This window comes from Cervus canadensis, chromosome 11 (genome assembly GCF_019320065.1).
Source record: "Cervus canadensis isolate Bull #8, Minnesota chromosome 11, ASM1932006v1, whole genome shotgun sequence".
NCBI lineage: Eukaryota > Metazoa > Chordata > Mammalia > Artiodactyla > Cervidae > Cervus > Cervus canadensis.
In genome coordinates, this window is record NC_057396.1 from 50,968,943 (window position 1) to 50,994,342 (window position 25,400).

General features: G+C 36.2%; 1 protein-coding gene across 14 annotated transcripts in view; it reads left to right on the top strand.

Moving 5' to 3' along the window:
* The window catches only part of EMSY (EMSY transcriptional repressor, BRCA2 interacting), an 81,841-nt gene that overhangs the window by 10,405 nt on the left and 46,036 nt on the right, over window positions 1–25,400 (top strand). For 7 of the 14 annotated variants that reach the window (XM_043481212.1, XM_043481208.1, XM_043481207.1 and 4 more), the window contains exons 5-10: window positions 277–318; window positions 3,703–3,878; window positions 5,480–5,632; window positions 7,568–7,827; window positions 16,657–16,933; window positions 21,279–21,533. In XM_043481212.1, the coding sequence (XP_043337147.1) occupies window positions 277–318; window positions 3,703–3,878; window positions 5,480–5,632; window positions 7,568–7,827; window positions 16,657–16,933; window positions 21,279–21,533 (1,163 nt within the window). The remainder of the gene's footprint in view (window positions 1–276; window positions 319–3,702; window positions 3,879–5,479; window positions 5,633–7,567; window positions 7,828–16,656; window positions 16,934–21,278; window positions 21,534–25,400) is intronic. The other 7 variants (XM_043481210.1, XM_043481201.1, XM_043481211.1 and 4 more) reach the window with 4 other exon arrangements.

Genomic DNA, 25,400 nt, shown 5'->3' on the forward strand with positions numbered 1-25,400 from the left:
CTCCTTCTTTTAAATTTCTCTAAACTTTTAAATTGGGATACTCTAAAAATAGTAACTGAGCCTAGATTCTAATTTGAGAACTGGTAATAGGAAACTTACGTGCTAGATAATGAAGTAGTGAATAGTAGTTTGCATTCAGAGGCACTTAGAGACAAAATTAGTACCTTAAAAACATTGGAACAATATTGTGGGACAATTAGTTATAAGTTGATGCATCAGTTTCATACTTAAAGATAACATTTATTTAGTCTCCTTTTCCTTTTTTCCCCTTTAAAGAATGAATTTATCCTTATATTTGGGTGAAAGACCAAGTTACAGGTATGCAAATAGGTTATTATTATTTCAGGCTTTTTCTTGTATTTATTTCAAAATTGAAGCTCTCAATTATTCAGGGGCACATACTTCATTTACGAATTAACCGAGCCCCTTGCTTTTCCTTCTCTTCTCCTCCTCCCCTTCCTAATACTGCCCACCCTTTAGCTATTTTGCTGCTTGAAAGTAGTCAGAGGGTGGGAAGGGAGAGGAGGTGAATATTTTAATTAGTTATTTTACTACTTGTTAGTTGTTCTGGAAAAGGTTTGATGGAAGAAATTATAAGTATTTGCCAAAGTATTTTGGTTAATATGTGAGTTTCTTTAATCTGTTTGACCTCTCCCTTTCCCTCCTCTCTCTATTAGCATGGATAATTGAGAGTTGGCTTTTACCTACCTGTTTCCTTTTTTTTTCTCCTTTCTGATTTCTTTAATACATGAATTTAATTTTTTGAAAAACGTTTACTTCAGTGTATAATTTTAAGCTTCTCAGGCCTTTCCATACTCCTGTTTTAATATTTTACATTGTGGTTTTAGTTTGACCAGATGTTGTATTTACTTGTGGAGCCCAAGGGGCAATGAGTGGGTAATGCTGAGGAAGACATAGATCCCTCATTCTGTCCGTCTCCTTTGCCCTCTGTAGCAACAGAACCTAGTTCTAAAGATTATCTATAGGAGGGTTTCATACTCTGATCCTGAAAAAAGTAACTTGAGCCAAAGGAGGAATGCATCTGAACTGACTGCATTCCCTTTCTCCTCTCCCTTCCCTCCCCCACTCAAAACTGCAGCTTAGGTCAGAAGGAATGTTTGAAAGGTGAAAAGAAAGCCAAGAAAATTGAGCACAAAGGAGGTGGAAACAAAAGGAGTCAAGTGTCTGGGATCAAAGAAAAGCCTTGCTTGAACCATAACACGTTTTTATTATTTGATACTCTAATTCAGTTTTGAAACATGTCAGAATATTATAGTATTAAAGCCTGGAATGTTAAGAGGCCTCACAGTTTTTAATTGGGCCACTCTTGGCAGCATTGTATCTAGAGAAAGTAGCTATCCAGAATTACTGATCTCTTAACTCCTTCCCCATCAGCTAGACGTTCATGGATACTGTGTGAGTCTCTCTGTGAGGATTTCGTGCTGGTGCCGTGCACACCAAAGGATGCAAGGGCCAAGGTAGTTCTACTAGTGTCAGACTTCTCAGAAAAGGGGCTTGGAGCAAGGTTTCCACCCCCCTCTTGCTATATTTAGTATAAATAAAGAAATGTTCTCTGAAACTTAGGAATCCCAGGGAAGCCATGGAATAAGATGTTTACAGAAACCTGTAAAATTCTTTTTAAATGATTTGTGCAACTAATGCATATTTACATCCTCTTTAATAAGCAAATAGGCATTTTTAGTCTAATTATAACATGATGAGTAATTTTTCACTCACTTAAAAAAATTGAGCACTTTTGTGTGAGTAGAAATTTGGAAGATTTATAGATATTTTTAGAAATTGCAGTCATGTTTTTTGCACTGCAGATTCTGTCTTTTCAATAGCATATATATTCATGTGCTTAAATTATTAATCTTCCATAATTTCTGCCACTATTTAACAGTGTACCAGGTAAGTGTAGACATCATTTTATTTGTGTGGTAAACTTTCATCAAGCAAATTTATTAGTGACATTCTAGTAAAATGGTAGCAAGATAGGAGTAAACCAAGAAAATACTGAATGGCTTTTAGAATTTTGTCCCTTTGACAATCAGTATTAGCCCTTTTCTGTCTCTCTTGTTTGTACCATTCTCTATTTCAAAACTAGCATCAACTTGAGATTACGTGATAACAGATTTGTGAGGATTATCTGGGTTTTAGGAATCCCTCTTTCCTGTGTCTTAGGTAGGCCTGTGTTAAACCATAGGGAATTTGCAGATTTCCCACAGTAACTCAGTTGGATTCATCAACTCCTAGAATTTCTTTTCTTAGCTGAATGTAAATTCTTCTCAAGTTGTAATTTGTTTCATTCATTGAAAGTTTGTAGATTAGACAACAGTGTCTAGTTAGTATAAATCAAAGGCGAAAGTTAGACATGAAACACATTTGAAAATTTTTATACCTTCTACTTGTGATGTGGCAGTTCATTCAAGAGCATGATATATGCTTGTTAAAGGAGCTATTTAGTAACTGTGTGACCCTAAGCAAGTTATTTAACCTCTTGGTAACTCAGTTTTCCCATCTATAAAATGGAGATGATAATACTACCAATTTCATAGGCTTGAAAGAATTATATGAGTTAATACAGGCAAAATATTTAGAACAATATATCACATGTACTAAGTGCTCATTGATGTTAACTATCATCGTCACCATCATCATCATTTTTCCACTATCCACTAACAAGGGCTTTTGTGTACTCTACCGGAAATCAGTGGATACACAGAATCTTCAACTCTAGGTTGGGTTGTAGAATCTTTGGTTTTGAAAAAGGTGCAGAAGTATTTCCAACTTAGTGAAGAAACTGGTTGGTTGACTCTGGGTGAATTTTAAACCTTGGCAGTCACTGTTGGTTAGACTGCTGCCTTTACTGAAGCCAAGCAAAGGGAAGCGGAAGCTGTCTTTTCCTGCTTCAGCCTCTGTCTGGGCTCCTAGGATAAAATTTGCTCAACAAGTTTAGAGTAAAATTGAGAATAGTGTCTGCTAAGGAATAGAGTTCAGTGGCTTCAAACATCTCTGAGAGTGAAGAATGATATAAATAGGTAAAATTAAAATAGTGGCAGATTTCTTCCAGTGTCCTCTGATCCAGTCTATTTTTTTTTAATAGAAAGGATAATAATATAACACATTGTCAGTGACACCTTCTGTGATATGTGCAGCCTCACACCTCCCAGTACCTAGTCTCCCTCGTTTACTGCCTCAGTTTCCCTTGTTTGAAAGCCTTAGAACCTCTGGCCATGCAGGCAGTTAGGATAATTTTGCAAAAATTCAGTGAATTTCATCCTTAATTATTAAGGAAAGTCTGATTGTTGAAATTGAGTAATTCTTACCTTTTTAGCCTAATTACAACATTAAGTTCTAAAAGTTGGTAGAAATACTAGTTTTCATCTTTAATACCAACCAGATTTAAACTAATGAAAATAACGTTGATGTTTATTTACAAGGCATGGGACAGTTTTTCACAGTTTCAGAGATGTTCATTATAAGATTCAGATTATGGAATAAAATGTGCGAAAACCTGAGTGTATGTAAGATTCCTTAAATTCTGATTTTTATTCATAGTTTCGATCTTGCTTAAAATAAAGCCTCTCCTGTTCACTCAGAGTACTTTTTTATAATTTAAAAAGTTATATTTGAATATATGTACTTGATTCAGTTTTAGCAATCGAGAACTCTTGTAGCAGCATTTTCTTTTTTGTTTAGTATGTCTGGACCTAATAGTTCCTCAGAATGGTCCATTGAAGGTCGTCGATTGGTACCCCTGATGCCCCGGCTGGTTCCCCAAACTGCCTTCACTGTAACAGCGAATGCTGTTGCCAATGCGGCTGTTCAGCACAATGCGTCTCTTCCGGTGCCTGCGGAAACAGGAAGCAAGGAAGGTGAGTAAAGAAGTATGTCAGTGTGCAGAGATGACTCTTCTTGGATTCTTCCAAGAAAACTTGTCTTATTTTTCATCTGTTTTTGTCCCAGTATTTAAACGCTGTGAAACTAGTGAATAACTCTTGTCCTGAAACTAGAAACTGCCAAGTTTTTAGTCTCAGCCAAAATTAAATATCCCTTTTGTTCAAAGTGTGAATTACATTAATCACAAAATTGCAAAAAGCCTTGGAATGAATTTTTTGATAGGAACCTATCTTGTTAGAAGTGGATAAAAGGCCTTAATGGGTGACATAGAAAATTAATAAGGCAATAGAAGTCATTTATAATAGCTGCTGGAGAAAGATGCTGAACTGATACTTTAGAAAATAAAGTTCTGTTTTTGTCTTCTGGAATCAATGGTATATGCTGCTTCTCTGTTCCAGGCAATGTGTTGAATCTGTTAGGGGTTACATGGCTGATGGAGAAGGCTTTCTTATTGTTATTTAATCTAGTCATTGACAGATGCTTTAAAATTCCTTGGAGTCTCCTAAGGTCACCAAGAATAATATTAAATTTGAGAGTGCATGTTTGAGTTGACTTCAGTAGCTTAGTTTGGTGTTATATGAAAGTGACCCTGAAAATAATGCAGTTGTCAGATTATTTTGGGGAATTATCTTTTTTTGACTATGGATTGTGGAACAGAGTGAGACATTCCTTTCCTACATGCCAGACTCTGTTTTACACCTAAGGAAGCTATATTTAGGGAGAGACAGTTATCAGTGTTCAAACTTGGCCTTCATTGAATTCCTGTTTTCTTTGTTGCAGGAGAGATATCTTTCTTCTCTGCCCTCTTTTATCTTTTCTGTTTACCACCTCGCTGATTCAGTGGAAAGAATATAGAATTTTTGATAGTTCTAATCTAGGTTTGAGTCCTCATTTGTCATTTCCTTGCTTTGTGACCTCCACCCAGTCTTTTAGCTTCTGTGAGCCTTGGGTTCCTCATCCTTAAAATGAGGATGTGGTGTTGTGAGATTAGTGATAATATATGGGAAGAATTTAGCATAATCCATGGTACTCATTCCTGCTTGTTGCTGTTATTCAAGCAGTTAAAATACCGTGTTGTCATTACCTTAGTTATTATTGCATTGTTTAGATGGCAAGTGACTAGTGAGTTGTTTATAAGAGAAACTTAGCTTGGTTCTCTCTGGGGGCTAAGTTGGAAATTTCTGTGGTTAGGGAAAAATGATCCATCACTCCATCATTGGTACTGCTATTAATATTAGAAAATAAGTATATGCTTTTTGTCCAACTCCTGCCATGAATAAATAATGATTTTCATTTTTCTCAGTTTTGACCTTGGTTTCTTTGTAACTGTGCTCTTCTCTATTGTCAATACCACCTATAGACAGCTGCTAAATACTTGGGGGAAACCTAGTTAAGTGATGATTTTCAGGAAAGGTTATTAATTTTTTTAACCTGTGGATCTAATTCCTAGTATTGGCTGCTAACTTCTGGTTATATGAAAATGTTAAAATTGGCCTGCAGTAAAAAAAATTGTCTTTGTGTATGCGTGGACAGTTTTGGTGAAAGTTAACAGCAGACTTTTTTATCGTTCCTTCAGTAGTGGTTTGCTATTCCTACACAAGTACCACGTCAACCCCAACCTCTACCCCTGTTCCAAGTGGCAGCATAGCAACGGTTAAGTCTCCAAGACCTGCCAGTCCTGCCTCCAATGTAGTTGTCTTGCCAAGTGGAAGTACTGTTTATGTCAAAAGTAAGTGATATTCTCAGTGTTATCAGGGCCATCTTGGCTAAAAGCTACAGCATAGGCTCTGATTAGATCTGCCTTCCTGATTAATTCATTGGCCCACTGGCTATTAGCAGTGGTTAGTTTTTGAACATTGTAAAGAATTCCTTTCTTTACATATGACTAGGTATATATTGCTTTTTAATAATTTCCGGGGGTTGACTATGTATTCTTTTTTTTGTTTTCTGTGGGGAATCTGCCTTAAATAGTGCTGTCCTCTTAAGTATTCACTTGTTCTGATTTTCATGGAATACAAATGTGAATAGAAACTAAGAGAGTGTGCTTATGTCATTTATTTAGTGTTTATTCCTATAATTGTAGTCTTTGTAGTGTTCTTAAAAATTATGCAACATGTCTTCTAATTGTTAAATTTCAGTGAAGCATTCTAGAGCATCTTTCTTTCATATTTCTAGTTGACTGTAATTTTTTGAGGTTTGTTTGCAGTTTTTAACCCTTTGATTCTACCCTGTGAAGCACTTTGATGTCCAGTTCATTTTTTGCTTTCAATGTTTGTTATGTCAGTATTGATTTGCTTTTAGTGTTAACTGGAGATCATTACTATTTGACTTTGGTTTTTCTCAGTATAGTTATAAACTTAATTTCTTTGTAACTTTTAGAGGTGGACTTTGCTCTTTTAGACAGAAATAATTTTAGGTCATTGTCAGTCTTGGTTAGAGTCTAAAACTTGAAGGTATAAGGAGTTATGTTTTATCACCAATTCCATGAGTCATGCTGTATGCTTTTGTGGATGTCTGCTTTATAAAGATTTCCTATGTATATTGCAAAATTTTATGTTTTTCATTTGATTTTTTTCTTAAGTATAAGACAATTGAGGCTTTAGTACATAAAGAAAAATTTTAAACTTTGGGAGTATTATACCTGATTTCTGTGAATTTAGCCAAAACGGTCTTTTAAAATAACTGTAGAGGTCTATTTTTTAATTGTTTTTTAAATGTTGAAAGTGAATCCCAAATATGAAGAAAGCATTTCATATAATACATAGCTTGAAGTAACTGAAAGTTTATTGCTTTATTCTCAGAAATCACACAGGCAACATTAGTTTGAGATATAGTCATTCATTCTCCTAACTTCATATGTGCAAGGCACTGTACCAGGGAAACAAACCAATAAGACTGAGTTGTTGCCCTTTGAGAGCCCCTTAATAACAGGAGATGTGCAGACTGACTGCCACATTGCCATGGGATAAGTGATACCGAAAAGAATGTATGAAGTGCTTTCCAAGCTCAGAGGAGACATGGATTAGCTTTGCTTGGAGTAAGGGAAGGCTTCACTGAGGAAATAACTTACAGGATGATGATCGCTGGATGGTGAAGAGGTCACTGATGGTATGTGGTGTTCCCCAAATAACGAGAGTATATAAAGATTCTACATAGATAGAGTATGTGATAAGTCGGCTTTGGGGAATGGTGAGCATGTCAGTTTGCAAGGATTATAGGGTGGGTGGAATAGGGTATTGTGTTCTTAGAAAGATATGGGACCTTGAATGAGACAGTAATGATTTTTGTGCCTTATCTTGTAGGGAGGTAAAACTAAAAGATTTGAGGCAGGGCACTGGCATGATTAGATGTGAGATTTTTATAACTTGTAGTAGGTTGAAAGGTAGAATGGAAGTGGAGAAATTAGAAGCATGTACACCTTTTAGGAGGTTGTTGCTGAAATACATGCAGGAGATAAGGAGGCCTAACATGGCTGTAGGGTTAAAGAAAGTCAGGAAGACATTCAGAGATAGCTCCCCTAAGGGAAGATTGATAGAACTGTCTGATTGGGCATGAGGCAAAGGGAGAGGTCAAGGATGACTGATGACACGATGATTTTAAAATGAGGTATAAAATACAAGGTTAGATCGCTATAAAATGTAACAATGTTGTGATTGCCTTACAGGTGTTAGCTGTTCAGATGAAGATGAAAAACCCAGAAAACGAAGGCGAACAAACTCTTCTAGCTCCTCCCCTGTTGTCCTTAAGGAAGTCCCAAAGGCTGTTGTTCCGGTCTCAAAGACGATCACTGTGCCTGTGAGCGGCAGTCCCAAGATGAGCAACATCATGCAGAGCATTGCCAACTCCTTACCACCCCACATGTCTCCTGTGAAAATAACCTTCACCAAACCATCAACACAGACAACAAACACAGCAACACAGAAGGTGTGTGGTAGAGGGGATCTCTGTCTGCCAGGTGCTGTTTTACCCTCGTTCAGTCAATGTGGTTCACACTTAACAAACATGCACTGAGTGCTTACTATGTGCTTGGCATTATGGTGGGAATGTTCACATCTCTTTGTTTAATTCTACATATAAAGCTTTGGGTTAGAGACTGTTATTTTACTTTTTGTATATGTTTTTGTAGATGAGGCTCAGAGACGCCACATGACTTGCCTGATAGGACATAGCTAGCAGATCTTCTAAGACTTCCATTTATTTCACTTTTATGGTTCTATTTGGAAAAAAAATTAAAATATAGAGAATTCTTTCAGCCTGTATTTGGATAACTTTACCTTTAGGAACTCAGTATTTATGTTGCCAGAGCAATGAAGTTGTCAGACAGAGTTAGGTGTTTCATAGAAGAAAGGAAGGATATGATTAAGTGAATAATTGTTATCATATTATTTTTTAATTCTTGAAAGCTATCATTGATTCATTTCTAAACTCTTCTGTCAGTATGATCAAGTCATCAGTATTTGGTCAATTTTGTTATTAGAACCCTCTACTTCCCACACTAATCTGGAAACTGATGGGACTCTAGGCTTGTTACACACTGCTGTGTCTAAGATCTCCCTTCACTGTCATTCTGATCTTCCCCTTTCTTGGTTTATTTACAAATTTGCTGAAGTATATCCTCCAGTAGCTTCTTGGTATATGGGTGGGGTGGAAAGTAAAGTTGTTAAGACCTTGTGTGTGTGCGTGCGTTTGTGTGTGCGCACACGTGTACACGTGTGTGTGTGTATGCTCAAGTTCTCTCCAACTCTTTGCAACCCTGTGGACTGTAACCCTCCAGGCCCCTCTGTCCATGGGATTGTCCAGACAAGCATACTGGAGTGGGTTCCTCCTCCAGAGGATCTTCTTGACCCAGGGATCAAGCCCATGTCTCCCACATCTCCTGCATTGCACGTGGATTCTTTACCACTGCGCCACCTGGGAAGTCTTTGAGACCTTACATGGTAGACTGAAAATTTCTTTATTCTACCCTCCTACTATCTTGATGTCAGTTTAGCAAGGTAAGTTTTCTAGGTGGGAGGTCATTTTCCTTGAGAATTTCGAAGATGTTGCTTCATTGGCTGTTGGTTTACAGTATTGCTTTTGAGAAGTCCAGTAATGCTGTTATAATTCCAGACCCTCTTTTTCTCTTGGAAAGCTCTTAGTAACTGTCAGAGTTGTGAAACTTCAAGGTAATTTTCCATGGTTGTGGGTCTTTATTTTATCCATTGAGTTGTATACTCAGTGGCCCCTGTTATTCTAGTCACTCCTATCCTTCAATTCTGGAAAATTTTTTGAATTATTTCTCTTATTTTTCTGTCTTTTTTTGAATCATCTCTTATTCTGGATATTGAATGCTTAGACTGATCCTTTAATTTCAATCTTTCTCATCCCCAATTTCCATTTGTTTGCTTTTTCTACTGTAGTAAAGTAGTTAAAAGTCTGGATTTTAGAAGTAGACTTCCTGAATTTTGAATCTTACTAGCTGTGTGACTTTGGGAAAACTAAACTCTAGATGTAAGTTTTTCTGTTGTAAAATAGTGAGAATAGTATATCTATTTTATAGAGTTTTAGGGTGTAAATAAATGAGATAATAAATGCAAATGCGTAGGATAGAGCCTAGCACATAGTAAATGCTCTGTAAGTATTATTTTCTTTATTTTTTAATTTTACCCTTCATTACTTGTCTGGAATTTTTCACTTCAGTTTTTCTGTTTAAAATTTCTAGTAACTTTCTTGCTCTCTGAAAGTTCCTTTTTTTTTTTTAATAGTATCTTGCTCTTTCATGGTCACTATGTTCTCTTTTCTAATGATATGATAATTAAAAAATATTTTTTTTCTTTCATATTTTCTCTCATAAATTTCTTTTACCTATTTGTTTTGATCTGTCTTTAATTTCAGTTTACTTAAATGTTGGCCACATCTATATATGGAAATAGGCACTAAAAAGCTGATGAAAGCTTGTGAGTTGGATGGGACATAACTGGCAGGTGACTTTCATTGTGGGTTGACTTAGCAGGGCTGTTCTGTTGATAAGCACTCAGTACCACTTTACCTCCGCCAGTTGTCATTCTCGTTAAGGCTTTTTCATGGACTGGATAGATTCTTTAGAGAAGAATCTTCTAGTCTTCACCTACAGTAGTAAGCCTGTCTGCCAATATTTTGGGAACAAAGGGAGGGAGAGGTCTGGATAGTCTAATCATTCAATACATAGACTTTACTAAATCCCTCTGTTTTCAGCATAGCACTAACTCTCCTCAGCCTTGTATCATCAGATTCCCTTGGATTCAATCTCTCCCTCAAGAGAATAAGTTTTTAGTCTTCCTTTAGGATAGGGGAGATTAGCTGGGGATCTTAATGTCGCTTAAACAGGTTTTCAACTGATTTCCATTTTTTTAATCCCTCTGTTACCCCCACTTCAGAAGCATCTGGTACTCTCAAGTTCCTGAGTCTTTCTGGGATTCTCTGAAAGCTGTCTTATTTTTTATTTCTCTGCTTGCTGGTCTTAGATGTTCAGTTTTTTGAGTATGCTTGATTTGTTATTACTTCTCTGTTTTCCACTTTTCAAAAACTTGGTAGCTGTTGTCTCCTTTCCATTTTAACCTTTTGGGTTTATGTGCCTCTTCTGAAAAATCCCTTCAGACTGTTTTAGAGGGATTTGGGGGAAGGAGTAGAGGTGAATTCTTGTTTTCAATAGTTTGTCTTTCCTGCTTTAAAATCTTCAGATCCATGATAACTTTCATTTAAAGAAGCTCCTTGAGTTTCTTGGAAAGATGTCATTATATAATATATAAAAATTTTAATTTTCTTGATAAACTAGAAATGATAATGAGTTGATCTGTGGAGTATAATTGTCTTCAGTCTTAGGATGAGGCATTATAGCTTAGTATTAAAAATCAGGTAAGGATTTTTGTAGTCAAAGAGGCCTGGGTTAGAACCCCAGCTCTTCCAGTATGTCCTGAGATAAATTAGTCTTTCTAAATCTGTTTATCCATCTGTGAGATAAGGGTAATGCCTATTTTATAAGGTTATTGTGAGGATTAAATGAGACTGGGTATTTTAAAGTACACAAAATGTATGTACTCAAAAAATATTAGGTCCCTTCCCTTGCTGGTGTTTTAATGGAAAGCAGTGTCACCTAACATTAACTTTCTAATCTTTTTTGGTAGACTTATATAAAAATATTCTACTGGAAGACATAAACCTATAAGTCAATTCAGTGAACTTTAAAAAAAATTTATACTATTGGGAATGAACTGTTCCAAATAATGAATTTATTTCACTAAGCTTCCCCCTTAATATGTAGAAATTGACTATTTTTGCTAACTTCTTAAATGTTACACTGAATATAATTTTTGTATTTGTATTTGATGGCTCCAAGGTAATCTTTCTGAATATCAATTTTTATACATTTTAATTATTGTTTTCTGGGCAAGCTGTATATTAGGTGTCTTTAGCCTGCTATACTCCAAAAATATTTAAATCTACTTCTGTAAATTTTTACTACCTTTGCTGGATCCATTTTATCAGTAATTCTCTTCTCGTCTCCCTCTTCTCTTCTGCTCTTTTGATATTTGAGAAATAATGTGGCAAAGTTATAGCTAAAAGAGTACCCACCTCCAGTCCATGTCCTTTTATTTCCTTATTCTGTTTTATTATACTTTTATTCATTATAGTTATAGCTCGTGGACATTATGTTACTTATTTGTTTATTTTCTATTTCTCCCATACAGTATAAGTTGTTACTGAAGGTAGAGACTTGGTCTTATTCATTACTATTTCCTAGTGTTTAGAACAGTGCCTGACATGCAGTAGGTGTTAACTAATATTTGTTGAATGAATAAGTATATATGGTTCTAGTAGTCACTCTCAATCTCTCTTGAGCCTCAGTTTCTTTTAAAAACAGAGATAATAGGAGTGCTTAATACTTAATTAATTGAGATGATTTGTGGAACGTACTTAACATAGTACATATGATGAATACTCAGTAAATGTCACCTGATATTTAAATTAACTTTCCAGTCTTCTTAGTAAACCTGTATAAAAATTCTTATAATAGATGGGAGCTCACCTATAAGTGAAATTGGTGAACTTTTTAATTTTAATTTTTCCTTTCCTTCTGAATTGTCAGTTGAAAATTGATAGTTGAGGTTATCAGACTTGTAATGCTCATAAGAGGACTTATTTATCTCCAAAGTCATGCATGAGTCATCCCATAATATTCCAGGCTTAGAACCTTAGATTTGTCCTACTGTGTTGAATAAACATGTAAAACAAATTAAATTGGCTTTCCTGGTGGCTCAGTGGTAAAGAATCCACCTGCCAGTGCAGGAGACATGGGTTCAGTTCCTGCTCCCAGAAGATCCCACATGCCATTTAGCAATTAAGCCCGTGTACCGCAACTACTGACCCTGTGCTCTAGAGCCCGGGAGCCCGAACTGCTGTGTCCACGCGCCTCACCTGCTGAAGCCTGCGTGCCCTGTGCCCGTGTTCCGTAAGAGCAGCCATTGCAGTGAGAAGCCCGTGCACTGCAACTAGAGTAGCCCCCACTTGCCACACCTTGAGAAAGCCTGCCCAGCAATGAGGACCCAGCACAGCCAAAAAAAAAAATCAAATTAAGACTTATTCATTCCACAAATATTTACTAAGTATCTAGTATCTATTTTGTTTTAGTTGCAAAACGATACTGTTTTACTTCATGTGTATTCAGTGCCATTAATTTTGTTATTTCTTGGAGAAGCTGAATGTGGGTAGGACTAATAGATACACTGGATTTTTGGTATGTTTTTTGTTTTCCTTTTGCTGGATAATTGGATTCTTTTGAAATCTCTGTAAAGCTGTTACCATTATTCCATTCACCTTGGCTTTCTCACAAATCCTATGGAAGTCAACTTAGGAATTACTTTACATTAAGTATAATTATTTATGAATTTGTGGACTTGATTCAAATTCAAATAGACCATGTATTTTCAGGGTAGACAAATTTCCACCTGTGTTAATGTGGTGCCTTCATTTTAAGTATAACATTGGTACAGCACTTATATAAACAAAGCAACAGAATATAGCTTTATGCTTTCACATGCTTGATTGATATTTTTCATTTTATCCTTAGGGTGCAAGTCCCAGCACTCTTAAGGAGTTTTTGTGAGTGCTAGAAGGTCAGTAATTTGAATTATGGCCTGAATAAACACTGTTTGGTTCTCTTGGTTTCAAAATCCCTTTGTTTCCCTTATTGTAACACGTAACTGAAGTACAAGTAAATTTTCTTCAAGGTGGATCTCTAATTTTGGATAACCCCTTTTCAGATCAGAAATTAGCTTGCAGACTGAAATCTCAAAATATATTTTATCATTTATACCTATAACCTAAAACATGCTTTCAAAGATTCTGTATTTTGCTGAAATGTTATTGTCTTAATGTTAGAAGTCTACATATATACTCTAGTTATAAAATTAAAAATATTTGACCCAAGTGTGAATGCTTCCCCTTTCCTACCCGTGACAGATATTGCCTGTTAAGTGTGGCATACTTTTCCTGCCAAGCCTTGGCGAATCCTTATCTGTGCTGCAGAGTCCCTCTAAAAGCTGTGCTATAGGAAGGTACTGCTATTAGATCAGAATTGGCAAATATGAAACCTACCATTGCTATTACTACTATTAATTGGCTTGGCTAGTTGGTAGTAACTGTGAGCTCTTTGGATTCTCAGGGGTATCAGAATTTGGGAAAAAGATATATAAAATTTTTTAATGAAACAAAAATAGAGTACATTAAAATAACTTTCCACATTAATTTGATATCTTAAAAAATTAATTTCCAGATTGATTTGATCTATAACAGCTTTACTGTTATCCTTCTAACATTTATTAAGTAGTAATAATAAGATACTATTAAATACCATTTGTAAACTGCCAAATATTGACCACCTGCTATGTGCCTAGCACTATGTTAGATGCTTCACATCATTATCTCACTTAATCCTTAGAATGATTTGTAAGGTAAGTATTATTATCCCTATTTTATAGATGAAAATTGGAACCTAGAGATTTTCACATATCCGGGGCACTACCGTTTGTTAGTAGCAGAGATTCTCTACTCGAGTTCTCAGGTTCATTTGACTCTTAACTTTGGGTCTTTTTACCATATTGGTCTACTTCTCAGTTTATATGATGGCTAATGGTTGTGGTTGTAATAGTGCTATGTAGATGTTTGCTGATTGAGTCTATATAGAAGTATGCTGGTCAACTCTATAGACGTTTTTGCTGGTCAAGACTTGTATGTCTCTCTTGACTCCTCACATAATCAACAAACTTCTTAAAGTAATGGACACTACTTAGAATTCTTTACCACAGGAATATATAATAATAATGCTATGACTTCAAAACTTCTTTGAGATGTCAGTACTGAGTATAGACATCAGTAAGTTTGAGTGACTGATTTAATTTCAGACATTCTTTAGGACTGATAAAAAAGTTAAAAAAAAGAATTTCTCCCTTAAATTCTTTGGGTTTTTCAAAACAATTTTCTGTCCTAGGTAGGTAAAAAGTAATTCTGGTTAGAGAGGAAAAATTCACTCAGTGTCATTTGGGATATCACTAAACTACCATTATACTTGCTCAGAATAAAGCTGGTACTACAGATTTATAGGTGGTTTTGTGTTCTCAACTGTAAAATGGGGATAATAATAGTAATCTCTGTGGTAAGACTGTTGGGAGATTTCAAAAACCAGTATGTATTAGCTCTAGGAGCTAATCTTGATTCTCTTCTTTTCCTCAACTCTGCCATTTCCATACATCAGCAAGTCCTGTTGACTCTATGTCTTAAAATAATCTGAATCTGATCACATATCTTTGACTACTAACACCCCAGTCCGAGCAGCCTCTACCATTTCTTGCCTGGTCTACTGCAGTGACTTCTTTACTAGTCTCACTGCTTCCTCTCTTACCTCTCATCACCTAGCAACTAGAATGATATTTTAAACTATAAATCAGGTTTTGTTTCTTTACTTAAAATCTTCTCTTAGCTTCCCATTATACTTAGTATAAAGTTTAGATTCTTCACTCTGGTTTACAGATCTGACCTGGCCTCTGCTTGCTTTTGTAACCCTTCCTTGCCCCATATGCTTTTGCTGTACTGGCTCTCTTTTCTATTTTTAAATACATCAGACTAATTCCTACCTTTGATCTTTTGCGCCGTCCTGTTCCCTCTGTCTGAAATGCTTTCACCTCTGTCATCGACATTTTTCAGGTCGTAGTGGTTAACCTTGAAATCTCTATCCTGCCTCTTTTTCCCTCCATTTTCTGTGTCTGTGATCAAATCTGGTTGGTTTTACCTTTAAATATATTCAGAATTCGTTCACTTTTCGTCAGTTCTACTATAGACATTTTGGTTACCATCTTCTCTGCTTGGTTTATTTCAGGAGCCTCCTAATTTGTCTCCCTGTTTCTTCTGTCTCTGCCTGGCTGTACTTTTCATCTAGCAAATTGAGTAATGATGTTTAAAAAGTACTTTATTTTTTAGAACAGATTTGGATTTATAGGAAAATCGAAAAAACAGTACAGAGAGTTCTCATATATTCTGCATTCAGTTTCCCCTGTTCTTAACATTTTGTGTTAATATGGTACATTTGCTCCAATTAATAAACCAGTATTGATGCATTAATATTAATAAAGTCCATGGTTTATTCAGATTTCTTTAGTTTTTACCTGTTGTCTTTTTCTGTTCCAGGACACCACATTACATTTTCTTGTCATGTCTTCTTAGACTCCTCTTGGTTGTGAAAGTTTTTCATACTTTCCTTGTGTTTGAGGACCTTGACAGTTTTGAGGACTAGTCAGATATTTTGTAGTATGCCCCACTTCTTCATTTATCTCATGTTTTTCTTACAATTACATTATGGTTATGGGTTTTTAGAAGGAAGACCACAGAGACAAAATGCCATTTTCATCATATCATATGTAGGGTATACATATCAACATGATCTTACATCATCTAGTCCCCCATTCCTTTACTAAGTCTGTCTGCTGCTACTCTCTGTTTTATAAATTCCAATCCCATTTATTAGGTCCTTGAGGTTTCTTGAACATGCCAAGCTTGTTTCTTCCTCAGGAGCTTAGTATTTGCTGTTCCCTGTTCCACTGGATGCTTTTCCTCTAGGCAGCAGTGTGATTCAACCCCTACTTCTAATTTCTGCTTAGTTGTCACCTTGTCTGAGAGATCTTCATTGAACGTTTTGTAAAAAACCGTATACCACTCCCTTTTTCTTTTGTTTTCTACCCTGCTTTATTGTGTCTTCCATTTATCTCAACATGGCATATATTTACTTTTCTATTTGTTTACTGTTTTTCTCACTTTACTGGACTGGAGTTTAATGGAAATTAGAAATGTTTCTGTTTTGTTCATTACACTAGCTTCAGCCTCTAGAACCATTCCTGGCACATAGTAGATGCTCAACAAATATTTATAAATGAATGACTACCCAAATTATTTTCTAGAAAAATTATGCCAGTTTATACTCCCTGAGCAGTATATTGAAATGCTGCATCTTGTACAGCATTGAATGTTGTCTTTTAAAATGTTTGGTTGGTAAAAGTTGTTTCTTTTAAATACATTTTGATGATCACTAGTAAAGGAAAGCTTTCATATATTTTTAGTTGTAAATTTCTTTTTCTTGAATTGCTTCATTGTGTTTCATAAGCTATTTTTAAATTGTATATAACTGTGAGTCTAGATACATTAGTAGTATGATAGGTACATGAAAATAACTTATTTTACCTTCCTTAGGTTATTATAGTGACCACATCACCAAGTTCAACCTTCGTGCCCAACATTCTCTCCAAATCCCATAACTATGCAGCAGTCACTAAGCTTGTACCAACATCAGTCATTGCTTCCACAACCCAGAAGCCACCAGTGGTTATAACTGCTTCACAGTCCTCTCTGGTCAGTAGTAGCAGCAGTGGCAGCAGCAGTTCTGCACCGTCACCTGTTCCTAATACAGTTGCAGTAACAGCTGTGGTTTCTTCCACGCCATCTGTGGTCATGTCAACAGTAGCACAAGGTAAGTGGTCATTTATCGTGAAGTTCTGTCCCTGTAGTATATGGAATTTTTTTCCATAATATTTTAATTTTATGGGGTATAATTGGTTTACAGTGTATTAGTTTCAGGTGTACAGCAAAGTGATTCAGTTATACATAGATTCATTCTTTTTCAGTTTCTTTTCTCTTATAGATTATCACAGAATATTGAGTCGAGTTCCCTGTGCTATATAGTAGGTCCTTGTTGATTGTCTATTTTATATATAGTAGTGTTCATCCCAAGTTTCTGATTTAATCCCCTCCCCCCGCCCGACAACACACACACATTTCCCCTTTGTGAAATTGTTATTTGAGGAAAGAGGGATATTTCTCTTGTTGTTCTGTCGCCCAGTTGTGTCCGACTCTTTGTGACCCCATGGACTGCAGCATGTCAGGCTTCCCCGTCCTTCATCATCTCCCAGAGTTTGCTCAAACTCATGTCCATTGAGTTGGTGTTGCTATCCAGCCATCTTGTCCTCTGTTGTCCCCTTCTCTCCCCGCCTTCAATCTTTCCCAGCATCAGGGTCTTTTCCAGTGAGTTGGCTCTTTGCATCAGGTGGCATGAGTATTGGAGCTTCAACTTCAGCATCAGTCTTTCCAGTGAATATTCAGGGTTGATTTCCTTTAGGATTGACTGGTTTGACTGGTATTTCTCTTTGTTATTATTGAAATAGCTTTAGGCAAAATGAATATTCCATGCTTCCGTTTTTCATTCTTAATTTTCTCCAGGTATCTTCTGAATCTCTTGGGAACCTGTGACTTTGACTTCCCTATTTTCTCCTTTGTTTCTTAGCATCCTGTATCTCTTTGAGCCCTAAGTCGTCATAGGGGAGCTAGATAAGACATCTCAGAGATTTCTCCTAAATTCAGTGGAATTCAATAGAGCATCCAAATGTAGACACTCCAAGGAAACTGTATAATTATTTTGAGTTTTTGTTTTAGATATTTAATTTAGATATGAGTGCTAAGAAATTAAGGCATTTTCCTACAAAAAGGTAAGTGTTAGCAAAAGTAATATATAAACTGCAATTGTGATTCTGAGTGCAGGGCTTCTTTAGTAGCTTCTTTGTAGGTACCTGGGGCACTGTGGCATTCAGTGTCTGCTTCTGTTGGGGACTAAAGAGAAACTGTTTTAAAGCTGATGTATCTGTTTCTGGTTATTCTCTTAGGGGCAGCTGGTGGTGGAGGGGGAAGAGTCTTAGTAACAATAAGACCTGGTAGAGGGCTCCATGTTAATAAATGTAGTTGTTGTTCAGTCACTAAGTCTTATCTGACTCTTTGTGACCCCATGGACTGCAGCACACCAGGCTTCCCTGTCCTTCAGTATCTCCTGGAGTTTGCTCAAGCTCATGTCCGTTGAGTCAATGATGCTGTCCAGCCATCTTATCCTCTGTTACCTGCTTCTGTTGCCCTCAGTCTTTCCCAACATCAGGGTCTTTTCCAATGAGTTGGTTCTTTGAATCACGTGGACAAGGATTGGAGCTTCAACTTCAGCATCAGTCCTTCCAATGAATATTCAGGGTTGATTTCCTTTAGGATTGACTGGTTTGATCTCCTTGCAGTCCAAGGGACTCTCAAGAGTGTTCTCCAGCACCACTATTAGAAAGCATTAATTCTTTGGCACTTAGCCTTCTTTATGGTCCAGCTCTCACATCCATACATGACTACGGGAAAAATCATAGCTTTGACTATGGACTTCTGTCAGCAAAGTGATGTCTCTGCTTTTTAGTGCGCTGTCTAGGCTTGTCATAGCTTTTCTTCCAAGGAGCAAGCATTTTTAAATTTCATGGCTGCAGTCACCATCTGCAGTTATTTTGAAGCCCAGAAAAATAGTCTGTCACTGTTTCCACTGTTTCCCCATCTATTTGCCATGAAGTGATGGGATCAAATGTCATGATCTTAGTTTTTGAATGTTGAGTTTTAAGCCAGCTTTTTCACTTTCCTCTTTCACTTAAGAGGCTCTTTAGTTCCTCTTTGCTTTCTGTCATTTAAGTGATATCATCTGACTGGCTCTAAAAAGTAGAGTGTAGGGGAACTGTGTATGCTTGGCTCATGTGTATGGAGAGGAACTACATATTTGGAATATAAGAAGTCCTAAATTCTACCAATTAGAATGTTTATACTGAATTGATCATTATGAAATAGGATAACTGAAATTTTCTTTTTTATTATGGAAAATTCCAAGCACGTAAGTAGATAGAATAGTAAAATGAATGCCCATGTGCCCATTACTCAGCTTCAGAGATGAGCAACACATGGTCAGTCTTGTTTCATCTATACCTGCTATTTTCCTCGACATATCCTTGACCCGGAATGTTTTGAAGCAAATCCTAAATATCATAATTTCAGTTATAAATACTTCAGTATGTATCACAACATGATTCTTCCCTTCTATCTCCTCTATAGTTTTCATACAGTATTTATCAGACTAGAAGTCATAAATAACCTTTTTTATCTTATCTCTTAAATTCTTCTGACTCTTGTTCTTCGTTAACCGAAGAATGGACTATTATTTATTACTCAGGTTGATTACTATTATTTTTCTACTTTTTATTGTTTCTCAGATAAATCCTGTTGCCATTGCCTTTTCTTTTACTTTGGTGAGAGAAATTTCTTTTGTCTCATCTAATAATGTTTTATAGACTTGATGAGTTACCTTACTCAATATTGTGACAGTCTTCTGCTTTTATTTTCCTCCTTGATTGCACTTCAACCTAAGTAACATGGTACTTCCTATTTTATTGTATCCACTAATACTCCTGTTCCCTTTAGTATATTTATTTTTTTAGTCTGGCCCTGAACGCAGTTCCCATTTTCCATTTCTGTTTCATGAAATCCTCTTCTTATGAAATTCCCCAACCCTGTCAATTCAAATGTGGTCCTGTATAAAAGGATGTAGAGAACATGGATTAGTTAGGAAGTTACTCATGTGCACAGTTTACCTCAGTTAATACAAGAGTTCATTAATGTAATATAAAGGTTAAAGTTTTCAGATAGTTTAAAAATACTTTCACTTGAGTGACACTTTATATTCATTAAGTTTTAAAACGTTGGCACTTGAAAGGGGCTCCAGAGATAACCTAGTTTAGTAAAACTAAGCAATATAGCAGACACATGTCACCAAAATCCTAGCAGTCAGGGAGGGATGGAGGTGAGCAAGGTGGGAGAATAGTGTGTAAATAAGATGAGTAAGCCCTCCAGCTGATCCTAACTGCATCTTTCTTTTGTCTTCTCTCAAAGTATTCCTCAATCTGTGGTTTTACCTGATCCATTAAACAACCCTTAGAGAATTATAGTGCAGGGTAAACTCAACATTCCAGGAAAACTGAGTCAGAGTGTCTTAAGATTTCTTCTTGGTTTTTATTATTCTCCAGAAATGTTTTACATACAAATGTGATATTTAAATTTTTTTTCTGTACTGCAATATAAATGTCATAATAGGGCTGTGGGGGAGGAAGGTGTGAAATAGCCTGTTTGATAATTAGATTTTTATAATTAGGCTATTAATTTATCAGTTTCTCTTCATTACAGATAATAGTCCTGTTATGTTGTTGATGAATTGTAACATTACTGATGAAAAATCTGGGAGAGGGAATAATTTTTCTCAAACTCATAACATCTCTAGTGAAAATTGTTGGTATTTGCTTCCTGTGCATGCTTGCTAATACTAGCATTGCACTGAAAAATTTCTTAAAACCTCTTATCACGAGAATTTTTTGCTATGGGTATACTAAATAGTATGCCCACTTGTACCTTTCCACATGATTAATGACCCAGTTCTCAAGGAAAACTGATATTTACTTTATTGGAAGTGAGATACAGAAAAGCTGCTTTGCCATGTTAAATAATTCAAAAGGTGAATGTTTCAGTGTGAATTATTTTGTCTAATGCCATTTTTAAATTGACTCATTAAAACCTGAAAAGCAACGTTTAAAAAACTGTATTCAAAACTTAGTTTGCAAAAAACAAGATCAAACTTAGTTTGCTTTTGTTCTTTTATTCACATTAAGAATCTATATTTTCTAAGAGAAAAACCTATTGAGAGATGTGTGAGACTATGCTGGCTGGTGTTTCTTCTGTTTTGACTTTTCACCAAGGGAAAATGAGTTGGTTTTTTGAGTGTTGGAGCAATGATGCCTTCTCTTGCAAAGTTTGAGGACTAGATATCAGATATGTAAAATACTACATACATTATATCTAACACTAGGTGTTTAATAATCATTGTTTTTATTGATTTACCTAGTTTTAAACTATTACCTACAGTAATAACCAGAAGTAGCTTTAATTATGCTTCACTTTTAAATGTTCTTTTCCTTACTTTTCTATAGGTGTATCTACATCAGCAATCAAAATGGCATCAACCAGACTTCCTTCTCCCAAAAGCTTAGTGGGTGCCCCAACTCAGATTCTTGCCCAGTTTCCTAAACAGCATCAGCAGTCTCCTAAGCAGCAGCTACATCACGTGCAGCAGCAGGCGCAGCAGCAGGTGGCCCAGCCTGCCCCAGCGTCTCAGCAGCAGCCGCCGCAGCAGTCTCCTGTGCCACCTGGTATCAAGCCTACCATTCAAATCAAGCAGGAGTCAGGTAAACGGAGAAATGTTTACAGGAGATGGTGATTCTTCCCCAGTCACCAGTTCTCTGAAGATGGTAATAACATATATGGATTTACTTCCACATACAGGCTCCTCAAGCACTAGAGTTTTAATTCCAAAACATATTCTGAGGCCCTCCTGTTGGAGATATTTATATAGAGAGAACTGATGCTTGGGAATAGAGAAGGATGAAAAAGCAGTTTGCACAGCAGCAAGAGGTTTTCTTCAGTGAACTTTCAGAAGAGATAAAGGAAGCAGAGGAAACAAACCCAGATTTTAGAACTATACCCTGGAGCCCACTGGGGTTATAAGTCAGCAGTGGAAAAATTAGTCTGGGGAGTCTTGTATTAGAGGTCATATTGTGATTTTGGCATGAGTTTCTAGGTGCTAGGCAGAGGTACTAAGATTAAAAGACACTGTGTACAGTGAAGAATGTGGCATAACAGTTTATTGAAATCATCTTTAGCACAATGGGAACTCAGAGGTAGGAGGCAATAACTAAGTTACTGAATTGTAAAGGTACTGAATAGAAAGGCACATAGGATAGTCTTAGATTTAAGGAGATTAAAAGCCTCTTAGCATACTTAATATCTTTAAGAAAAGAAAATAGATTTTTTTTTTCCTCCGTGGAATCTATATTTTATTTCAGGGTAGAACAGGACTTTGGGAGATCCTGATATTTTCAATTTTTTGTTTACCTTTTTGATAGGAACATTTTATTATTTTTTAAGGTGTAATTGATATAACATTGAATTAGTTTTATATGTAGCATAATGATTTGATGATATATGTATATATTGCAAAATGATTACCACAGTAAGTTAGCATCATCACCACACATAGTTGCAGTGTTTTTTCTTGTGATGAGAATGTTTAAAATTTACTCTCAGCAACTTGGAAATATACCATGCAGTGTTGTTAACTACAGTCATCATGCTGTACATTACATCCCCAGCACTTGTGTATCTTTCAACTGTAAGTTTGTGCCTTTTGACTGGAAGTTTGTACCATTTGGCCACTGCCTCACAGCTAGTATGAGGTATGGATAGTACAGTGTATCAGTAGTCATAGGGAAATTGATCTCTTGTTTTCTTTTTGCCTGCAGTCTCTGTCAGGCTTTAGTTTCAATGGTATATGTGCTTTCAAGAAAGAATTGTAAAGTTTTCAAAATGCTCTGGAATTTTTTTTAAAAAAGAGCTTTATTGAGAGAGAATTCACCTACCATTCAACCCATTTGGAGTACTATTTAATGCTAGGTAGTATATTTACTTCCTTGAAGGCTCAGATGCCTGCAATGTAGGAGATCTGGGTTCAGTTGTTGGGTCAGAAAGATCCCTTGGAGAAGGGAATGGCTACCCACTCCAGTATTCTTGCCTGGAGAATTCCATGGACAGAGGATCCTGATGAGCTACAGTCCATGGGGTCACAAAGAGTCGGACATGATTGAGCAGCTTTCACTCACTCTGTATATTCACAGATATGTGCAACCATCACCACAGTTGATTTTTAGAATATTTTCATCACTTTCAAAAGAAGTCCCGCCATGACAACCTCTTAGCCTTAAGCAACCACTAATCTACTTTCTGTCTCTAGGTTTCTATATTCTGGATTTTTATGTGAATGCAGTCATTTAATGTGTGATCTTTTATGACTGGCTTCTTTTACTTCACAAGGATTTCAAGGTTCATTTATGAAATAGCATGTATTAGTGTTTCATTCCTATGGCCAAATAATATTTTCACATTCTGTTTATCCACTTGTCCATTGATAACACTTGTTTGTCTCTGATTTTTGGATTCTAGCAACTGTAGTTTGTGTGAAGTGATATTTCGTTGTGGTTTTGATTTGTGTTTCTCTGACGACTAGTAGTGTTGAGCGTCTTTTCATGTGGTTATTGGCCCTTTTTATATCTACCTTGGAGAAATGTCTATTTATATTCTTTGCCATTTTTAAATTGAGTTGTCTTTTTATTATTGAATTGAAAGGTTTTTTTTTTTGCTATACATATTTTAGATATTAAGCCTTTGTCAGATACATGAACTGCCAACATTTCCTCCCATCCTGTGGGTCGTTTTTTCATTTTCTTGATGATGTCCTTTGAAGCACAAGCGTCTTTAATTTTGATGATGTACAGTTGATTTTTTTCTTGTGTTGTACTTTTGGTATCTTATTTAAGAATCTTTTGCCAGATCCTAGGTTATGAAGATTATCCTTATGTTTTTCCTAAGAGATGGATAGTTTTACCTCTTAAATTTAGATCTTTGATCTATTTTGATTAATTTTGTAATGGTGTGAAGTAAGGATCCCACTTCATTCTTTGCATATTGAGCTTTGATTATCCCAATACCATGTTTTAAAAAGACTGTTCCCCCTCCATTCAGTGGTCTCAGTACCCTTGTGGAAAATCCACTGAAAACATGTATGACTTTATTTCGGGATTCTCAATTGTATTCCATTATATGTCTGTCTCTGTGCTGATTTGATTACCATTGGTTTATATTAAGTTTGAAATCAGGAAGTGTGAATATTCCTGTTCTATTGTTTTTTAAAAGATATTTTGGCTGTTCTGAGTCCCTTGCAATTCTGTATGAATTTTGAAATCAGCTTGTCAGTTTCTACAAAGAAGAAAGCTGAAAATCTCGTGAGCTTGCTTTGAATCTATAGATCACCTGAGGAGTATTACCATCTTTATAATGTTAAATCTTCTGATCCATAAGTATGGGATGTTTCTGTGTTTATTTAGAGCTTTAATTTCTTTCAACACTGTCGAAATGAATGGTTTTCAGTGTATTAACTTTATACTTTTGTTAATTTACTTTTAAGTATTTTATTTTTCTAGTTATTTGGATTAGTATAGAGCTGCAACTGAATCTGTTGATTTTACATCTGCAACTTAGCTAAACTCACTTTTAGTCCTAATAGTTTTTAGTGAATTCCTTAGGATTTTCTATATGAAATATCAAATCGTCTGCAAATAGAGATAGTTTCTTCTGCTATAATCAGGATGCCTTGTATTTCTTTTTCTTGCCTGATTTCCCTGACTAGAATGATAAAATTTTGACTATAACTGGCAAGAGTGAATATCATTGTTTTGTTTCTAGTTCCTTCTATTCATAGAACTTCTTTCAGTGTCCATTGTAAGGTGGTCAGTTCAGTCGCTCAGTCGTGTCCGACTCTGCGACCCCAGAAACCGCAGCATGCCAGGCCTCCCTGTCCATCACCAACTCCCGGAGTCCACCCAAACCCATGTCCATCGAGTCGGTAATGCCATCCAACTATCTGATCCTCTGTTGTCCCCTTCTCCTCCCGCCCTCAATCTTTCCCAACATCAGGGTCTTTTCCAATGAGTCAGCTCTTCGTATCAGGTGGCCAAAGTATTGGAGTTTCAACTTCAACATCAGTCCCTCCAATGAACACCCAGGATTGATCTCCTTTAGGATGGACTGGTTGGATCTCCTTGCAGTTCAAGGGACTCTCAAGAGTCTTCTCCAACACCACAGTTCAAAAGCATCAATTCTTTGGTGCTCAGCCTTCTTTATAGTCCAACTGTCCTATCCATACATGACCACTGGAAAAACCATAGCCTTGACTAGAGGGACCTTTGTTGGCAAAGTAATGTCTCTGCTTTTTAATATGCTGTCTAGGTTGGTCAGTTAGCAACAAATTCGCTTCATTTTTAATTTATTTGGTAAAGACTATTTCATCTGCAATATATGAAAGACAGCTTTGCTGAATATCAGATTCTTGGTTGATGGATTTTCTTTGACACTTCGAACACATATTTCTACTGCCTCCTGGCCTCCATTGTTTCCACTGAAAAGTTAGGTTCTAACCTTGATGCAGTTCCCTTGTAAGTGGA